The sequence below is a fragment of the Macaca nemestrina genome, chromosome 6, assembly GCF_043159975.1.
Source record: "Macaca nemestrina isolate mMacNem1 chromosome 6, mMacNem.hap1, whole genome shotgun sequence".
NCBI lineage: Eukaryota > Metazoa > Chordata > Mammalia > Primates > Cercopithecidae > Macaca > Macaca nemestrina.
This window is the reverse complement of record NC_092130.1, coordinates 180834012-180853793: the sequence shown is the minus strand read 5'-3', so window position 1 is coordinate 180853793 and position 19782 is coordinate 180834012. Positions and strand designations below refer to the sequence as shown.

The 19782-nt window shown below is 61.6% G+C and overlaps 1 protein-coding gene across 2 annotated transcripts in view; it reads right to left on the bottom strand.

Moving 5' to 3' along the window:
- Window positions 1-19782, bottom strand: part of LOC105483376 (solute carrier family 9 member A3) — a 47179-nt gene that overhangs the window by 10225 nt on the left and 17172 nt on the right. For both annotated transcript variants that reach the window (XM_071099167.1, XM_071099166.1), the window contains exons 2-9: window positions 9458-9760; window positions 5924-6084; window positions 3422-3500; window positions 2795-2972; window positions 1850-2070; window positions 928-1130; window positions 443-532; window positions 168-238 (exon numbers count right to left, since the gene is read on the bottom strand). In XM_071099167.1, coding sequence (XP_070955268.1) covers window positions 168-238; window positions 443-532; window positions 928-1130; window positions 1850-2070; window positions 2795-2972; window positions 3422-3500; window positions 5924-6084; window positions 9458-9760 — 1306 coding nt within the window. The remainder of the gene's footprint in view (window positions 1-167; window positions 239-442; window positions 533-927; window positions 1131-1849; window positions 2071-2794; window positions 2973-3421; window positions 3501-5923; window positions 6085-9457; window positions 9761-19782) is intronic.

Below are 19782 nucleotides of genomic sequence, written 5' to 3'. Positions count from 1 at the left end.
CACCTGTGTGTCTAGGGGCACACCTGGCACCTGGCCTCATGGGGCACCAGAGCCCTGACCAACCCTGGACTCAGACAGCTACGCATGTGGCTTCCGGCTCTTCTAAGTGGAGGATGTTCCCAGAAGCCGAGCTGTGTGGCACAGCCAGGGAAGTCCCAGTCACTTACTTGTCTCTGAGATAATTGTGCCCTATCTGTCCCGATATGTCCTCGATGGCCGAGAGGATGTGGTCGAAAGCCTTTCAAGAGAAGAAAGATGGGAGCATCTTAGGGCGGCCAACCGGGGAACATGACGTGCCCCCCTCCCTTCCCGGCCCAGCCCCGAGGAACCCACCAGCCCCACTCACGAATCCCCCAGCCCCAGACGCAGCCTCCCCTCCCCTCCCGGCCCAGCCCTGAGGAACATGCGGTGCCCCTGGCCATCCCCCGAGCCCCGGACGTACGCGGCCGTGCAGCTTCTCGTTGAGCCGGGGTTCCCGGTGCTCACTCCTCTTCACCTTCAGCCACTGCACCAGGGGCTTGATGGTCAGGCCCTGGAGGACGGGGTCTCGTGATCCTGGTGCCAGGCAGCCCCCCACATCCTGCTGGCCCCACTGGGTGCACCACACAGAGCTGCCTGCCCCGGGGCTCGCAGATGCCCTCCCTGCTCTCCGGGCGCCCAGCAACCTGCGCCCCTGCTTTGCAGAGGAGGAAGCAGCAGCCGGGGCCTCATCCACCAGCGAAGGCTTGGGAAGAACGTTTTTAGGACAATTATGCTTCCTCCCCAGTGGGGCCACGTGAAAACCTACAAAACGGCTCCCAGTTACTAAAATTATAAAACCCAATTAGGGTCTGGAGCCTGGAAATGCTCGTCCTGAAGTGCAGGATGGGCCCAGACGCCCCTTGCGGGCGGGGCCGAGACCCCAGGGCTGGCTGGGCCGGGCCTCACCTGGAAGATGACGGTGAAGAACACTACGATGATGGTAGTGCTGACAAACAGGTTCTTCTCCTTGACCTTCTCTCCATCCAGAAGCACCACCAGGGCAAAGGCCACGGCCCCGCGCAGACCCCCATAGGACAGGACCACCTGGTCAATAGGCTCCAGCTGCACCATGCGGTAGCGGTTGAGGAGCCAGGTCTGCAGGACCACACCTGTGGGGGGATCACACCTGTGGATGGGACCACACCTGTGGGGGATCACACCTGTGGATGGACCACACCTGTGGATGGGACCACGCTTGTGGGCAGGACCATGCCTGTGGACGGGACCACGCCTGTGGGCGGGACCACACCTGTGGGCGGGACCACACCTGTGGACGGGGATCACACCTATGGATGGGACCACACCTGTGGACGGGACCACACCTGTGGATGGGGTGGCACTCAGCTCCCCGGCCGCCCTCCCAGCTGCGGGACCCCAGCCCATCTGGGACAGCGTCTTGGTGGCCAAGCGTGTGCCGATGAAGAACAGTGGCAACCCTAGATACGGCGTCCCCATGCCACGTCCCTTGTCACCATGCACCCGGAGCCACACGCTGCCTGGCGTCTCCCCCACACGCTCCGTGCATCACACACATGGGTGCTGGGGGATGGGGCTGGGCGGGGGCAGGGCCGTCTTGCCTCCTGTTCCATCTCCCAAGCCACTGACCCTGTCTTGAGGCACATCCAGGGTGAGTCAGTGGGAAACCAAGTGGTTTCCCTTGGGGTTCCAGAGCCTTCCACCCCAGCCCCGAGGCCACCACCATTGGTCCTCCTCTGCCTCGTGTGGGGCTGCGCCTCCATCTCACTGGGCCCAGTGGAAAGCCCGCACCTTCCCGGAGATGGTGCCTGCCCATCCGTGGTCCCACGGCCGCAACCCAGCCCCGCCTCACCGATGGCCCGGTACACGGAGATGAAGACCAGCGTCAGGAGCACGAAGGCCGTGTTCCAGGTCCAGATGAACGGGTTCACGGCCGAGATACCCAGGAACATGAAGATGATGGTCTCAGCACCGCTGGCCAGCATCTTCATGGTGTAACGCACGGTGGTGGCCGACTGCTCCGAGATGTTGGCCTTCACGTACTTCTGACAGCAGATGCCACAGAAGGTGATGCTGCAGGGACAGACGCACTTCAGGACATGGCCACCTGGCCCGGCGCCCCAGGCCCCTGCATCCGCCCAGCCCCCCACAGCCTGGCGCCTGCAGGCAGTCCCAGTCGTCTGGTTACAGGGGGGCCTCTCCCTCCCGAGCCAGGCTGGGCCGCCAGGGTTCCTGCCCACGGCTCCGCGGGGCCACAGGCGGCTGTCATTATCATGCAGATATGGGCACCAGGGCTGCCTGCCAGCAGGGATGGCAACAAAGGGTTCCAAAGTCCCTCACCGCCTGACCTGTCTCAGGGTGGGTACTGCTGTCAGCCCACGGACAATTCAGTGGAAACGCCAACTCCTTATTTTAAAATTTAAATAAACCAAATTCTTCGCCCCACACTGAACTCCCAGTCAGCTTGGGAGCACCCACAGAGCGGGCGAGACGACAGACGGAGGGCAGGGCAGGCCTTCCACTTCCCCTTGCTGGGGCTCATGGGGAACTTGGTGATGCGGAGCCTGGGGCTCCTGCCATGCACACCCCCCGTGTCCAAGCAGCTGGCACTGCCCTCCGCACCTGGGTCCCCGTGGCTGGCACCGCCCTCCGAGCCTGGGTCCCCGTGGCTGGCACCGCCCTCCGCGCCTGGGTCCCTGTGGCTGGCACTGCCCTCCGAGCCTGGGTCCCCGTGGCTGGCTCGCCCCACCAGGCCCAGGAGGGCGTGGAGAAGCTCGCGTGTGGGGGAGGGACTCACGCGAGGATGGCCGACAGCGACAGCATCTCAGACGTCAGGTAGGACAGGTAGGAGATGACGAACACGAAACCGGGCTCGATGATGCGCACGTGCTTGGTGAAGCGCGTCACCAGCGACAGCAGGAAGGCGAAGATCACCCCCACCAGCGTGCCCCCCAGGCTCACCACGAAGAAGGACACTGGGGAGAGGATGCCCTTTGTGGCCGTGTTGGCCTTCCGGGCCCTTCCTCGCCAGGGGCCGCCTGGTGACTGCGCGGAAGTGCTGGGAGCCCGGGAAAGGGGGTGGGTTCCTCACTCTCCTGGAGACTGGGCCTGGTCTCAGCACCTCTCAGGGGAGGGGGCCCTCCTGTGCCCCCGGGAGCCTGGCCCCAGGCCCCATCCGGCCGTCTCTCCCAGGGAGACCTGGCTGCCCTCATCCCTGTTCCGGGAAACACCCAGGAACCCCCAGGACTGTTTCAAATCGTGTGTGCATCGCTCTGGAAGGGGACGTGACATGGACAGAGGACCCAGTGCAGCAGCTTTGAGTGCAAAGCTTTTCTCTGCATGGGCTACGGGCCAGGTGTGGAGAGAAGAGAGTCGGCCCCAGAGGAGACACAGCCGCCCACTCCCCCGACCCACGGCTACACACCTATGCCTTTCACGCAGTCCACGCCAGTCACATTGTCACCTCCCAGCGCCACGAAAGATTCAAACACATTGTACAGGACCTGCGGGGACAGAGACGGGCAGGGCGTTGGGTGGTCCTTGGTCAGCGCCACCCCCTCTCCGGGGCGTGGGCCTCCCCAGACATGGCCTGAGTGTGGAGCCCACGGCACCCGAGGCCGTTGGAAGGAAAATCATCACAGGGCAATGGCCCCCAAAGGGGAGAAGGCCAGAGCCCAGAGCCCAGAGGCCAGCAGGACACAGGGGGCAAAAGACTGTTCTGGAGGGGACTAGAAGCTTCGGGAGCAAAGCTGGCCTCTTCCTATCCTCTGCAAAACAGGGGCAGCCGCAAAGCTCACCTGCCATTCGAATTCTGAGTCTCATTTACGGAGACAAACCCAGGGTTTCAGTTTGAGTGACTTCACTGCTGTGCTGGTTCTAGCCCCTGCTGTCTTCGCGTGTTTTTAAACCTTAGCCCAGCAAGACCCGGAGATAAAATGCGGGGAAACCTTATCCACACCCTGGGCTCCACGCCGAGCAAAGCGACGATGCAGGTGGGACCTGCCGGGGGCCGTCCTGGGTGGGCCGAGGCCCCTGGGGAGAACCTGGCTGAGCCCAGCTCTGTGTCTCTGGCTCTGGTCAAGGTGGGAGAGGACCCTGAGGCAGGCGTGTAAGTTGTGTTTGCAAATGCAGGCTGGGGCGGGGGGTGCCCATGAGGGTCCCGGGGTCTCCTGGGGCCTTCTCGGAGCTGGGCTTTTTAATGAAAATCCAGCTGGGAGGGAAGACAGCCTCTTGGGAGACTCTTACTTCTACAGGGACGGGAGCTGCAGGGCTGCGGGGCACACAAGGCTTTCACTGTATTCCTTGTGCGATTAAGTCCCACTTCCCAGATTCCCCTGAGGATATCTTTGCAATCTGGTGTGTGACACCCACAGGACTTTCCTCTTCCCAGAACCCTAAGGGAACATGAGAAGCTGCCGGGTTTCTTAGAGAAGCCGCAGGCACTTTTAGAGGGGAGAGGAAACTGACCACATGCTTCCTTCCGGCTGTACCTGCAGGGTCCTCGGGGCTGGGGGAGGACGGGCAGGGGCGGCGCGGGGCTGGGGCAGTGTGGGGGCTGCGGTGGCGCCAGGGCGGGGCCCAGGGCTGGCCTCACTGACGGTTCCTAAGAGGTCTGCTCTGCATGTGCCCCTCTGGTCGCCCCATGACTCACTTCCGGGAGGCAGTGGCCGCATTTGATGGGATTGGCTTTGAAACGTCACAATTGCCACTGTGAAGTGGCAACCGTGTTCCTCAGGGTTCCTGAATCTTCTCCTGGCCTTGCTGAGCGCTGACGTGGCCTTTGGGCCTCTGTGAAGGCACCATCCATCCCCCCCACCCACCCACAGAGCCTGGCAAGCTCCTGGAACGCCGTCTCCTCGAGGGACCACACACCCTCCGTGCTCTGCCGTCAGCACCAGCTGTTTCCCTCCCTTCACCTCTGTCGTGGGCCAGATTGTGCCCCTGAAATTCCCACGTTAAACTCCCCAGGACCTGGGCATGTGAGTGTTAAAGAGGGGAGTACGGCACAGTGAGGTCACCGGGGTGGACCCTGATCCAATCGGACCCATGTCCCTGTAAGAGGAGGAGATTAGGGCACATTCGCACAGGGACAGCCATGTGAGGACACAGGAAGGCACCGTCTTCAAGCCCAGGACCAGGGTCCCACAGGAGCCCACTGCGCTGACACCGTGATCCAGAACGGTGCAAGAATAAATGTCGTCCAAGGCACCAGACCTGTGGTACTTTGTTAGGCAGCCCTGGCAGATTACACGGTTCCTGTGGGATTTTGTTGTTTGCTTATGCATGTATTTATTTTATTGGAGATGGAGTCTCACTGTGTCGCCCAGGCTGCAGTGCAGTGGCGTGATCTCCACTCACTGCAACCTCCGCCTCCTAGTTTCAGGCGATTCTCCTGTCTCAGCCTCCTGAGTAGCTGGGATTATAGGCACCTGCCACCACCCCTGGCTAAGTTCTGTATTTTTAGTAGAGATGGGGTTTCACCATGTTGGCCAGGCTGGTCTCGAACTGCTGACCTCAGGTGATCCACCTGCCTCAGCCTCCCACAGTGCTGGGATTACAGGCGTGAGCCACTGTGCCTGGTCATTCACGTATTTTTTAGGAACTCAGGAATGGGTGGCAGTAACTATGGGTCCAAAGTCACAGACGCTCTGGGGACCAGGAGGGTGGGATTTCAACAGCAGCATCATTAACCCTGAAGCTATGGAGTGGGCAGGCCAGGCCTAGGAACTGAAAGCCCAAAGAAGCCTGGCGAAAGCCGCCTGTGGTTCTAAGCTGGGAGGAGGGAGGTGGAGGGACGGGACGCCCCCGGGAGGGGAGTTTGGGGACAGAGTTCCACACCCTCTTTGCTGACTGACTGATGAGGGGTGAGACAGGGCCCAGGCCTCCCACGGCTTGGCTGCTGTGGAGCAGTGGTTCTGTTGCTCACCACGGTGACTGCGTCATTCAGCAGCGACTCCCCGAAGACGATGATGAACAGGACCTCGTTGACGTGGACCTCCTCAAACACAGCCAGGACGGCCACCGGGTCCACAGCAGCGATGAGGCTGCCAAAGAGGAGGAAGTCCAGCAGCCCGATCTTCAGGTCGCCTGGAAGACAAGCCGGGCTGTGGGGCAGCTGCAGGACCCGCCACCAGAGAAGGAGGGCCCTGGGGAGAGGCTCGGTCGGGGGTCTGAGCCTGTCTGGCTGGCGCTGGTGGCATGGGGAGCTGGGTCAGCCTCCTGCATCCCTCCCACAGGCCCCAGCGCCCTCCAGGGAAGGCTGGTGTCTTCCTAGGGGGCCTATCCCATCTGAGCAAGACAGACAGACAGACCAACCCTGGCCCTCTCCTTCGTATTTGGGTGGATGGGGGCCTCAGCTGGCACAGCGCAGCCTAAAGAGAATCAAGCCCCTCCCGCTGCAACACCAGGGTTCCCAGCCCAGCAGTGAAGGCGTCTGAGGCAGGTGGGTGCAGGGGGACTGCATGCCGGGGAGGGACGGGGGCCCATCACCTGGAGTGACGTCCCAGGAGGAGCAAGTGGGGCCGACCTAGGACAGGCCTGGAGCTGGGACACACAGCACCGTGGGGCACAGCCAGGGAGGGGCAGGTGGGAGGGCTGTTGGGGATGTGGGGGAAGACTGTGGGGATGAGCAGGGCTGCGGTGGGAGCAAGGGACCTGAAAGACATGGGTCCCTGTGGTCCCCAGCTCCTGGCCGGCTTCCCTCCCTGCATCTGCCTGTGGGCTCTGGTGCACCTGCCTGTGGGCTCTGGTGCCCCTCGCTGGGGAGGTTTTACTGAAATGCAGCCTCATCCTTCACAAGTCTTTGCCATTCAACCCAGGGTTCAGGCCTCATGGAGGCCATGTGGAGGTGCCAGGCTCCAGGGGACCCTCAGGGAACTGAGTGTGGCCGCATGGCCCCGAGAGCCTGCCCTCGTTCACGGCCGCAGGGCTCAGAGGACACTGGGCCTCTCTGCTGCCTTCCCGGCCGTGAGGGTCCAGGGACCAGGAGACGTGAGGGTGTGGGAAAGGCCACCCAGGGAGGGGCTGCCCCCAATGAGCCCCCCGCCCACACACAGCTTCTGCCTCTCTGCTGGGCTGGAGTGGAACCCACCACCCCTCTGGCCTGAGGCTCGGGCTTGTGGGGGGTTTGTCCCTAGAGCCAGACGGGCCCCAGGAGACAGCAGAGAGCAGCCTGACCAGGGGTTTCTTTGCTAGCGCCTGGGTGGGGTCAGATTGGGGTCGTCTCTGCGGTGACTAAACCCCGAGTTTGCTGTGAGCTCCTAAGCGCCGGCAGCCTCTGGCCAGCGTCACAACACCCCGAGGAAGTGACAGATGCCAGAAGAACCAGCGTTCGGGGAGTTAAAGTCTTCGCGTTGGAATGGGAACCACACAAGCCTTCTCCACCTCCACGCTCAGGCTTCAGGATGCGAATCCCCTTCAAGGTCATCTTTAAACTCAGCCTCCTGGCTCTGCCACCCCCAGGGCACTGATGGCCCTGGTGGATGTCCTGGGACTCCAAGCAGGCAGGGGTCCTGGGGTCAGCTGCGTTCAAACTCCCCGGCCAGCAGCCTTCCCGTCTGGGCAGTTGCCCATGTGCTGGCCATGCCAGGAGGGTTCATGCCACCAGACTGTGTGTTCCAGGCCTCTCTCCACCATGTGCTTTGCCTGTGCAAGGGCCTCTGATGCCTGAAGCTCCCGTAGGGCCTGTCCCCATGCTGCCCGGACAGCCCCCAGGCCAGCACTGCCATGTCGACCCTTTCCCGTGGGGCACATCTGGCCTTGAGACGCTCCACAGGGCTTGGTCAGTCGCAGCCTCCCAGCTCTCTAGGACTCCCAGGAATGGGACGGACCTGCCGGCCATGGGCATCTCTGTTCCAGGACCTCAAGCAGCACCCAGCTTTGACCACCTGGGCCCCGAGGCTGAGCGCAGGCCTCCAGCATCCATGTCACCTGGGGAGCGGCCTCCCTCGAGAGGGTACAGTGATGGCCGGGACACGTGTTTCCCACAAGCAGCGCTGTTGGAGGACAGTGGAGCCCAGTGCGGCGAGGGGCAGGGGTGGGCCAGGGCCGACGTCCTGGTGTTGCGAGTCCTCCAGGCTTCATGGTGCAGGCGCAGCAAGGACGTCCTCCTCCAGGCTCGGCCAGTCGCACTGAGGACATTCTGCTTCGTACAAGGGAAATCCGGCAGTGTCTCTGGCCAGTGCTAGGCGGGGACCATCGGGACCAGCAGCCACGGAGCCATGGAGTGTGCCTGGCTCTCAAAGGAGTGGCCCTGATGGCCAGACTGGTCAAAGGCTACTCCGTCCCACACTCGACATGGCTGGGAGGAAGCGCTTGGCTGGGATCTCATGGGCGAGGGGCCATCTGGCAAGGTAGGCATGACCCTCGAGGGGCCGCAGGTCCAGGAGTCTGCTACAACCCCTGAGGCTTTCCCTTGGGTCCGGTGGCGAGGGCGGCTGCCCTGTCTGAGGTGTGTCCTGACACCTATGGCATTGCCCACATGACGGGTGACACCCACAGCGCCGGCCCGAGCCTGCCATCCATGAGCCTGTCTGCACCCTCGGCAGCTTTCCCTGGGCTGCGCCTGGTGGGTGATGCCGGATGGCAAGGGCTCCAGGGAGGAGTGAGAAGGCCCCAGGGGACCACATGCTGGGGAGGGGTGGCCCCAACCCAGGAGCTCCTCTTTCTCCACTGTGGTCTCAGGTTTCAGCCCCTCGATTCCCATGGAGAGGCCGGGCCATGCTCTCCCTTGAACCAGACGGAAAATTGGCAATTCTTGTGAGTCCGGTTCAGCTGGTGGACATGTTTGAGGCTGAATTCTCCAGACAGGAGGGGAGGCCAGATGAGGGCAGCAGGTACCGGAGGCCTGTGCTCAGCCGTGGGGCCCAGCTGGTCAAAGCTGTAGCATCTCCGGCAGCAGCGGCGGGCATCAGGGCTGCACCACACCTGGCATATCGGGAGGTTCCAGCCATGCATGATCCGGCTCCAGGGTGGGAGGCGGTGCCTGAGAGACAAAGCACCCAAGACCAAAACCACACAGGCCGCTGTGGCTCCAGATATGGCTGCAGCCACATGGGTGCAGTGGTAGCCGAGCGGCTCCGGCACACAGGCTAGGAGGAACGATGCCCGATACACCAGGCTCTGCAGTCCTCCTCGTCTCCCTGGGACCTGGAGGCCGGTGAGTGTGGACGGACCCCGACCTCTGGCCAGTTGAGAGGCAGCCCCCAGCCACCTACAGCCCCCCAGACGAGCCGCTGAGATGGGAACGCCTCCCCAAGCAGAAAGTGTGCTGGGGCCTGGGGACGCGCAGGGGACCGGCCTCGGCCACGAGGGCCTATGGGGCTGCCAGTCACATTTCTCCCCCGACACTTACCGCCTGGAGGCCTGGGTGTGGCACCTCGACCTCTCTGAGCTGAGTCAGCCCGGCCCCTCCCGGGCCCCACCCTGAGCCCTGGCCGGGGCAGCGGCGGTGCAGACTCACCCATGAGCCCGCTGAGGAACACGCCATAGAGCGACAGGCCGGTGGTGGCCGCGTTCCACACGGTGCCCACGACAGCATACAGCAGGATGGTGCCCAGGTTGCCAAAGAAGAGTCGGTTGGGCATGAAGTAGCCGGCGTCCAGCACAATGGGAGGCAGCAGGTAGAAGAAGAAGACGGTGGGCGTCAGTGTGAAGGACGCGATGTGGTCGGCCGCCCAGACGATGCCGCCCAGCACCAGGCCCAGCACGATGAGCAGGGCGCTCTCGGGAACCACGCTGGTGACCTTGTGGGACAGGTGGAACCCTGCGGGGGAGGGAGGGAGGTCAGGGCTGGGCTGCGGGGGAGGGAGGGAGGTCAGGGCTGGGCTGCGGGGGAGGGAGGGAGGTCAGGGCTGGGCTGCGGGGGAGAGAGGGAGGTCAGGGCTGGGCTGCGGGGGAGGGAGGGAGGTCAGGGCTGGGCTGCGGGGGAGGGGAGGGAGGTGTGGGGACCCGTGGGGGAGGGGAGGAACGTTGGGGCAGGGCCTGTCGGGGAGGGGAGGGGAGGGAGGTCGGGGGGACTTGTGGGGGAAGGGAGGAAGCTGGCGGGGACCCACAGGGGAGGGGAGGGAAGTCGGGGTGGGGCCTCAGGAGAGGGCAGGGAGGTGGTGGGAACCCGCGGCGGAGGGGAGGGAGATGGGGGCACCTGCAGGGGAGGGGAGGGAGGTCAGGGGGGACCTGTAGGGGAAGGCAGGGAGGTGGGGGAAACCCACGGGTGAGGGGAGGGAGGTCAGGGCAGGGCCCTCGGGGCAGGGGAGGGAGGTTCAGGTGACCAGGTCCCACGGGGCTCAGAGCTGCAGGCCCCCCCGACTTTTCAGGGAGCCCAAGAGGGCTGGGAAGGAGGAGGCTACAGGGGCAGTTGCTGGCGCCCCCAGAAGGGAGTCCGTTGGAGGAGGGTGCGGGTGCTACGGGGTGGAGGCCTGTGCTGGGTGGATGGTGGGGGCCTCTGAACTGCCGTCCCCCCGCCCGGCTGGTTCTGGTCCCCCTGGGTCCCTGATTCGCTCTGTGCCTTGTGCCTCGGTGACCAAGGTCTGAGCTCACGCTGACTGTCCCTGAGGTGGCCAGAGTCTGCTCCCACTTGAGGCTGGTGTTTCAGACCCCTCCGGAGGTTGTCACCTGTCACCCCCTCTCCTCGTGCCCCCTCTCCTGGGATCACAGCCCCTGGGTGGGGCCTTCTAGGAAGGGTCTCTGGGTCCCACCAATGACGACCTACTCCACTCCCCACAGGTGAGCTTGAGGGTGGACAGCAGGCCCTGGGGACCCCCCATGGAGCCACCGTGCTTCACCCCGTCCCCCAGCACCATCGCCCCTGCCAGGACCTTGGAGTTAGAGGCTCTGCCCTGCCCTGTGGGTGGGGGTGCAGGCACCTATCTGGGCCACATCTCCTGTGTTTTAATTGGACTCAGAAAAAAAAAGGGTGATGAGAATTCCTGCGCTCGGCCTGATTTCAAAATAGTGGGAAGGCTGACAAATGAGGTGTGTCCTCCGGCTTAGGTGATGTAAGGGATAATGAGCTTCTTCATTCCCTCAGCTGCTGGTTATTAAGTCTTCCTTGAAATTTAAAGAAAAGTTGTCTCCTGAGATGGCCGAGACCCCATTTAAGCACAGAGCAGTGGGAACAGGGAGGCTCCCTCGCAGACCACCTGCCTCCGAAGAACGTGTCAGCACAGCTGGAGGCAGCGGCCGTGTCCCCCCCTTCCCGACTGCGTGGCCCAGACGAGCTCGGCCCTCCCTGCCTGTTTTTCCCCTTGTAATTATGGAGTTCTGGCGGGGCCAGGTGCTGGCCCAGAGGAGGGAGCTGCTGTTTTGGATTTGCTGTCCCTTCCCCGTAGATGGTCTTACACCAAATACCACAGGCGGCATGGGCCCCTCTGGGTGGCAGGCACAAGCCCCACACCTGTCCAGCCACCAGCACTGCACTGCGGTCTCCCAACCCCGTCCCAAGGACAGCAGCTCTGCCTGCTGCTCCAGATTCCAAAACACCAGCTCTGGGAGGCATCAGGGTTCAGAGGTCCCTGCTTTCAGGATCGGAGGTCCTGCTGTGGACCCCTGTCCCCACCATGTGCCCCACAGGCTCTCTGAGGCCCCCGATGGCCCTAACGCATGCCCCGACAGCCCACTCCTCAGTAGCACCCTCCCCAGATCTGGGCTCACGGGGCTGGCAGCCCAGCAGGAAAACTGGGGCCCTTCTCCTCCTCTGGGCTCCACGGCCTGGTCCCTGTGGTGGCCAAAGACAGACCTGGCCTCACAGAGCTTTTGGGAAGAGACATGGGTGGCACCTTCCAGGCCTGCGAGAGGAAGGCTGTGGCCTCTGCTCAGGGCAGCCTGGGGCCCTCTCCACACCCGGAACTCAGCAGGTCCTAGGCTGGCCTGGGAATCTGCACACTAAGGGCTCCGAGGCCTTTGGGAGTCCTGCTGGGGGGTCCCTGTGGTGCAGGAAGGCCTGGGGCAGGTGTTCCCACATCTGCAGCCTCCTGATTTCTTTATTAATGTCCAGAGAGAAGTGGAGTTTACCACCTTCTGTTCCTTCCTGAGGGTTGTAAATCCTGGCCTTGGTATCCCGAGCTGTGTTAGGAAGACCAGGGTGGTCTGTGCCCAGTGCCAGCGCCTGCCCACCCACAGGCCAGCCTGTGCCTCTCACATCTGTCTTTGGTGACGTCGTCACCTCCGCTGCTGCCCCACGAGTGCCTAGCAAAGCCCGGCACAGCCGTGGTGATGGTGACCCCTGGAGGCTGCCCAGCCCCTGGCGAGACCCACCCAGGCCGCTGTTTTCTACACGACGCACATTTTTTGCCTCTGCCCACGTCCCAGGCTGGCTCCTGTAGGGGTAACCGGCTCACCTGTCCTCCCCTTTCCAGGGTCACAAGACCCAGGAGATGGTGTTTGTCCAGTAGGGCTTGTGGAGCAGCCAGTGGGGCACTTGTGGCCCCTCAGTGCCCGCCAGCATGTGGGCCGCTTTGAGGATAAAATCCAGTGACCACAGAGACCGTGCACCCCCAGGTGGGGGCACCGTGGCCGAAGGTCAGACCTGGGAAGCAGCAGGAGCCTCGGAGCTCCAGGACACACTCGCCCTTGGTGGCTGCAAACACTTGGCCGGGCCTTTTTTTTCAGGGCTTGGGTCTTTTAGCCACAGTCTTTCAAAATTAGATTCACAGCGATCACCACCATTGTGAAGCTACCCGAGACAACTGCGGGGCCAGCAGGTCAGGGATGCAGGGACCAGCTTTGTCTTCAAAAACAACAACGCAACTCTGTGCCCTGGGGACTCACACCTGGGTGCTCCCCGCACCACTGCGGACCCTCCGCCACACTGCAGTGCGGCCGCTGGTTACGGTAAAAGCCTGTTAACTGGGACACGGGTGGGTGAGGGACAGGCTGGCTTCAGACCAAACACTCCTGCTCAGAAGTCAGCCCTGAAAATCCACAGAAAACATCCTCTGACCTTGGTAGTCACTGAGAAAATATACATACATACGCACAAACGCCGCGTAGGCGAGACGGCGGTGGTTTCCAACATTCTGCCATCCGGGGTTGGAAAGAGTGTTGGACACGCCTTTTCCCATGTGCTGTGCATCGGAGGGCAGCTCCTGTAGTCTTCAGGGTGTGTGCGTGTTGAGTTGGGAGCTCACCTGTGTCCCTCTGCATGGGACGTGCCGGTCCCACCTGCCCACGGGGAGGGGCCGCACCCATTCCCGCCGTCCAGGCAGGCGTGAGCCGCATCTCCTGAGAGGCCCAGCCTAACAGCCTCTGACAACCTGTGGGTGACGCGTGAGCAACCCCCTGTTCTGTGAATGAGTCCAGTTGACTTGCTCCCCTGCTGGGCACTGATCCTTCCTACCGACACGAGGTTCTTTGTCAGCTGGAAAATCCAGCCTTTGCTTATGGGGCCAGTGTGGATGGGGCCGGTATGGATGCGGCTGGTGTAGATAGGGCTGGTACGGACTGGGGTGGTGTGGATGGGGCCGGTGTGGACACCAGGCTGGTGTGGACTGGGGTGGTGTGGACACGGGGCTGGTGTAGACAGAGCCAGTGTGGACAGGGCTGGGGGCCAGTGTGGACACGGGGCCAGTGTGGACGGGGCTGATGTGGACAGGGCCAGTGTGGACGGGGCTGGTGTGTACACGGGTCCGGTGTGGACGGGGCCGGGCCCTGAGTCCGTCTGCCGCAGCCTGTGTGGCTTCCAAACAAGGGGACAAACCTGGAGACATGCAGGCCCTTAGGTAACTGATTGCCGAGGCTGGAGAGTCACAGCTAATTAAGCACACAATGGCTTGGCGGCCTGATGGTTACCACAGGGGACAGACGCTTTTAGTTCTAATTACAAACCCTGTGCCTGGAGGAGGAAGGGCCGGCGCTGGCAAACTGGACATTTCTGGAGTGGGCGCCGGAAAGGGCTTCTCTCTGGGCCCCGGGGGCGCTCAGGAAGGCCACAGCCAACGCATGTCACACCCCTCAGAGCACAGAGGGACGGCGCTTGGTCAGGCCCGGGGCCTCCGCTGCCTCCAAGGACCCTTCAAGGTGACAGAGATTCAGCCGAGTCCACAAAAATGCAACAGCGCAGTCAATCCTGTGGTTTTACTTTAACAGGAGCATGTCCCGGAGGGTTAAACTCTGCCTCCCCGAAACAGCCCGGCTGAGCGGGGGGGCAGCGAGGCCAGGAAGGCGGGCGGAAGCACAGGTACCCACTCTCCGGGGCACAAGCGGCCGGGGCGTTCCACAGGCAGGCGCAGACACATGCAGGAACACGTGCACGCACAGACTCGTAGAGACACAGAGACGTGCAGGACGCACAGAGACACAGAGATGCACAGAGACCCACGCAGGGTCCACCCCATTCTCCTAGCAGAGCCGTGGGTCTGAGTTCTCCGCCACCCGCCCCTGCAGGTCCAGCGGAGCTCACCAGTGCACTCTGACCTCAGTTGACCTCAGTATCACTCTGCCCGCCTGCGGGGCACCGGCGAGGAATCCCGGTAAATGTGTCGGCCGTCAAGCCCAGGGCAGAGGTAAAGGTGCTCACGGCGTCCACCGTGCAGCCTGGCAGATGTGCCTGCGTGACCCCACGCGTCCCTGCCTGTGGGTGCGGTTCCCAGTGAGTGCTCAGGTTGGTGTGGGACAGGGGAGCCGGCTCCCGGGGGACTGGGCGGGGACCCCTCCTCCGAGCAAGGCCGGGCCTCGGGGCCGGGAAGCTGCTTCCTGCCAGATGAAGTTCACACAGCACCGAGAACAGCCCGTTCGGGATTGGGCTCTGCGCTCAAGTCACAAGGTGTTTTTAGACATTGTACATTTACAACACTCAGGCAAACCTAGTCGGGTTTTACATGGAAACATGAACATTGCCAGCGGTTCCCTAGAGAACCAGGAGATCCTTCAATTCCAAACCACCCTGAGCAACAGCGCTGGGGCAGAATGAAGGCAGCCTCAGAGCCAGCCGGCCTCTGTCCAGGACGCCGGGAAGACCCCACACCCCTTCCTCTCTGGGACCCAGCCGCTCCGCCCCCTCCGAGACAGCCCCGCCCCCTCCGAGACAGCCCCGCCCCCTCCGAGACAGCCCCGCCCCCTCTGAGACAGCCACGCCCCATCTGAGACGGCCACGCCCCCTCCGAGACAGCCACGCCCTCTCCGAGACGGCCCCGCCTCCTCTGAGACGGCCACGCCCCCTGTGAGACGGCCCCGCCCCCTTATTAGCAGCCTGAGAACAGATGAATACAGGCAGGTCCCAAGCTGCCCACAGCAGCGAAAAGACCTGGCTGCAGATCCCAGCTGCCACCATCTCAGGGCTTCGCTCAAAGCAGCAACAAGCCTCAGCCACCGGAGGCCCAGTGGCGCCTTCCAGGGACCACAGCGGAACACAGGCCCCAGCAAGACACCGGTCCCAACGTCCTGGGGCAACCCGAGTCACGAGACACGTGAAGAAGAGGGAATGTGGCCCAGCTCAAATCAGAGGAGAACTCAAGATGGTCAGACCCTGGAATCAGCAGACAAGGGCCTAAAACAGCTGCTCAAGGATAGAAAAGAAACGTCCTCATAATCACTTAAAAAGGACAAACCGCAGCGGTGCAGTGGAACAGGGCTTGGCACGTTTTTTCTTAAAGGCAGATTGTCAGTATTTCAGGTTCTTCGAACTGCCAACAGGAGGATCGCTTCACAACCACTCACTACCACTGTGGCTGAAAGCCACTGTAATGACACAGATGGGCGTCGAAAGCTGCCGTAACAACACAGACGGGTGTTCCAGTTAAACTTTGCAAAAACCAGTGGGCAGCCCACGGGCTGTAGTTTGCTGACACCTAAAATAGAACTTATCAAAGAGAACCAAGCGGAAACCCTAGAATCTCTGACATAAAAACTCAATGGATAGACTTACGAGCAGACAGAAATGACAGCAAAGAGAGTGAACTGGAAGACAGATCAATAGAAATCATCCAATCGGAAAAACAAGGAGAAAAAATACTTTTTAAAGTGACCGGAGCCTCGTTGGTCTGTGGGGCAAAATCAACAGCCTGTAGCCGCAGCACTCTGGGAGGCCAAGGCAGGAGGATCGCTTGAACCTAGGAGTTCAAGACCAGCCTGGGCAACATAGCAAAACCCCGTCTCAACAAAAAAATTTAAAAATTAGCTAAGCCTGGTGGTTTGTGCCCATAGTCCCAGCTACTCAGGGGGTGAGGCCAGAGGATCCATTGAGCCTGGGGGGGGTCGAGGCCACACTCCAGTCTGGGTGACAGACAGAGCAAAGTCCCATCCTCGCCCAGAAAAAAGCCTAATGTATGTGTAGCTGGAGCTCTGGAAAGAAGGGAAAATGGGGCAGGGGAACCTTGAAGAACGAATGGTAGAAAATGTCCCAGTTTGTTGAAAGACACACATTTATAGGTTTGAGAAATTTTGCAAACCCCAAGCTATGCAAATATGGGGAAAATCATACCTATGGGCACGTCATAGTCAAACTGCTGAAAATCAAAAGCAAGCAGAGAATCCTGCAATGTGTATAATGTGTGTGTGAGTTACTAATAAAGAACTTTCTTCTTGTTCCATGAAATGGGCAAGAAAAGAAGACGTGTCCACTGGAAATCTCATCCACGGCAGTGGTTTCTCCTGAATCGGCGAATCGTCTGCGCGAGGCTGGGGCCTCTGGACAGACACCTGGGCTCCCAGAGCTCTTGGGGGGCTCCCATCTTCACCCGGTGCCTGGATTCTCAGGGTCCCACCCACCCCCACCTTCCTCACACTTCACCCTCTCTTCTGTCTTGCCCTGTAAAATCATTCATTTCAAAGTAGAAATTATGAAAAACCCTCTTGATCAATCACGGAAGTTTAGCACTCCCTGTGTTTTTGCCTTTGGTTTATCAACAACTAAACAAGGGAAGGGAACAAGCTTCTGTGGAAGCTTCCAGCAAGCGAGACAGTGTCCTACGTGAGGCGCCTGGGGAGGGAAGGTGCCAGAAGCCATCGCTGTGGGGCTTCCTCTGCTCCGAACCCCGGGGAACCCAAGGGGCATGCGTCTCCCCATGTTCTTGCAGCCCCCACATCCTGTGACCCACCCAGGAGGTGTGACCTGCCTTCCTTGCCTCAGGCTCCCCTCTGTAAAGTGAGGACACAGCCCCCCGGGGCTGCAGCGAGGGCCCAGGGCGGTAGACGTGCAGGGTCCAGGACTGGCTGAACCTTGAGCCGCTGCAGGGGCCATGGGATTTGGCCCTCAGGAGAGAACTCCGTGGGCCTCCTCTGATGTGTCCAGTGGCAGCGGCCAGATCTCAGGCTCCCCAGGCTCACGGCCCCACTGGCTCCTCCTATTGCCCTTGGGTGAGGGCTCGGGGTGGGGACAGCAGACAAACCCTCAGCTGCTGGGCAGTGTCTCCCTCGGGGGCTGTGGGCACCGGGACCTGTACCCCTCAGAGCTGTGAGGCTACTGTCTCTAAATGCGGGGGCTGAAGGAGAAGGGGTGTTCATGCCCAGCTCCTGGCCAGCCACCGACGTGGCCCCTGCATGGGGGCCAGGCCAGAGTCTCAGAGGGCAGGGGTGCAGATGGTTGGGTGGCACACAGCGGGGGCTCACACCTCAGCTAGCAAAGTGGCTCCCAGACCCGATGCCTGTGCCTGGCAGAGCAGCAGACGCCTGCGGGGCACAGCGGCCATGTGGGCACCACACGGAGCGCAGCGCTGAGAAGCAGGGGCCAGCAGCAGCCACCCCTCCCCTGCTTTCCCTGCACAAAAGGGAAAAGGCCTCAGAATGGCATGGATGCAGTGACCCCTTTAATAGAATGAGGGGATGGCGGCCCCGGTGGCTGGAGACCTGGAAAATGAGAAACAGCAGCCTCCTCAGTTTTCAGCTTCAGAGGCTCTTAAGGGAGGGAGGCTGCTGTGGGAGGAGCATCTGGACATGTGCTGGGGGTGACCTTTGGAAGGGGCGGGGAGTGACCATGGTGGGGAGAGTGACTGTGGGGGGAGAGTGACTGGGGGGGATAGTGCCAGTGGGGGGTGTGGGGAGTGGCCATGGGCGGGAGAATGACTGGGGGGGTGGGGACTCCCTGTGTTTTTGCCTTTGGTTTATCAACCATGGCAGGGAGAGTGACTGGGGGGTGGGGAGCGACCATGGCAGGGAGAGTCACTTTGGGGGAGGTGGGGAGCGACCATGGTGGGGGGAAGAGAGTGACCATTATGGGGGGTGGGGAGAGTGGCCGTGTTGGGAGGGGAGTGACTACCATGGAGATGAAATGAATGTGAACCACTGAGGCAAAGGCATGAGGCCTCCTCACTTTGGGGTGGGGCTGGGGTGCAGGTGGAGCCTCTGAAAGGCTTCGAAGAGTTTGCAAATGCCCTGCAGGGGGGCAAGTTCGGGTCTTGCTGACCTTTCTCCCTTAGGAGAGGAACTCCAGCGGGGCTGTGCTCTCCGGGAAATTCTTTTGTGCAGGTCGACTGTGTGGGCAGGTTCCAAGCCTGCTAACTGCTCACGTGGCCACGGACACCACCACTATCAGGGAGCCATCCTCCTCTACCTATCTATCCACCACTATCCTGCTCGCGAAGCCAGGACTTTGTCACGAGCTTCGCCTGGACGCAGGAGCAGGGGGCGGTTGGGAGGATTGATTCTTGATACTGATGCCACCTGGAGAGGACAAAGGTGGAAAGACACGCGAAAGGCACCTAGAACCAGGGGCCCGAGATGGGGGCTGGAGACGTGCGGGACTGACTGAGCTGCAGAAAGGGTGCTGGGGCACGCAGCACGGCCAGGGCAGCCCGCACAGGGCACATTCTTACGTGAGGTGTGCCCTGTGTCTCCGTCATTTGCCCCAAATGCAGGAGGGCCCAGGGTCCTCCCAAGGGCCCCCACACTGCTCCCTGTCCTGTGGGGCCGCCCCACCAAGTGAGGCACCACTCCAGAGCCCGGACAGCCGCAAACCAGAGCCAGACCCCGGGGGTTCCCCACCCTCCGGGCGCTGCTACCAGGGACCTGTCTGGCCACTTCCCAACAGGCTGTTTTAACCCGTGCAGATCTGGTTTCCTCATGGAAGGTGATAATCTTGACTTTTCTGGGCAGTTGTGAAGATTAAAAATCAGACTCCTTCAGAGAGAGTGGGTTGACTTTGTTCTCAAACCCGAGGAAAACGAAAGATAAGACATGTTACTTATTATCCTTGTTTTTAAGTTTTCGGGTCAGGTCAGAAGGAGGGGTCCAGCTGCTTCTCTCTCTCTCTTTTTTTTTTTTTTTTTTTTTTAAATAATGTCTGGCTCTATTGCCCAGGCTGGAGTGCAGGTATGCAGCCTCCACATCCCAGGTTCAAGTGATCCTCCTACCTCAGCCTCCCTAGTGGCTGGGACCACAGGCAAGCACCACCAGGCCTGGCTAATTTTTGTATTTTTTGTAGAGATGGGGTTTCACCATGTTGCCCAGCCTGGTCTCAAACTCCTGGGCTCATGTGATCCTCCAGCCTTGGCTTCCCAAAGTGCTGGGATTACAGGTTGAGCCACTGCACTCATCCTGGGGGGATCCAAAGACACTGGCATCCCATCCCCAACCCCAACACCCGAGTCCCTGCCCCACAGACACCCGAGTCCCCGCCCCGCAGACACCCGAGTCCCCGCCCCGCAGACACCCGAATCCCCGCCCCGCAGACACCCGAGTCCCCGCCCCGCAGACACCCGAATCCCCGCCCCGCAGACACCCGAGTCCCCGCCCCGCAGACACCCGAGTCCCCGCCCCGCAGACACCCGAGTCCCCGCCCCGCAGACACCCGAATCCCCGCCCCGCAGACACCCGAATCCCCGCCCCGCAGACACCCGAATCCCCGCCCACACCCGA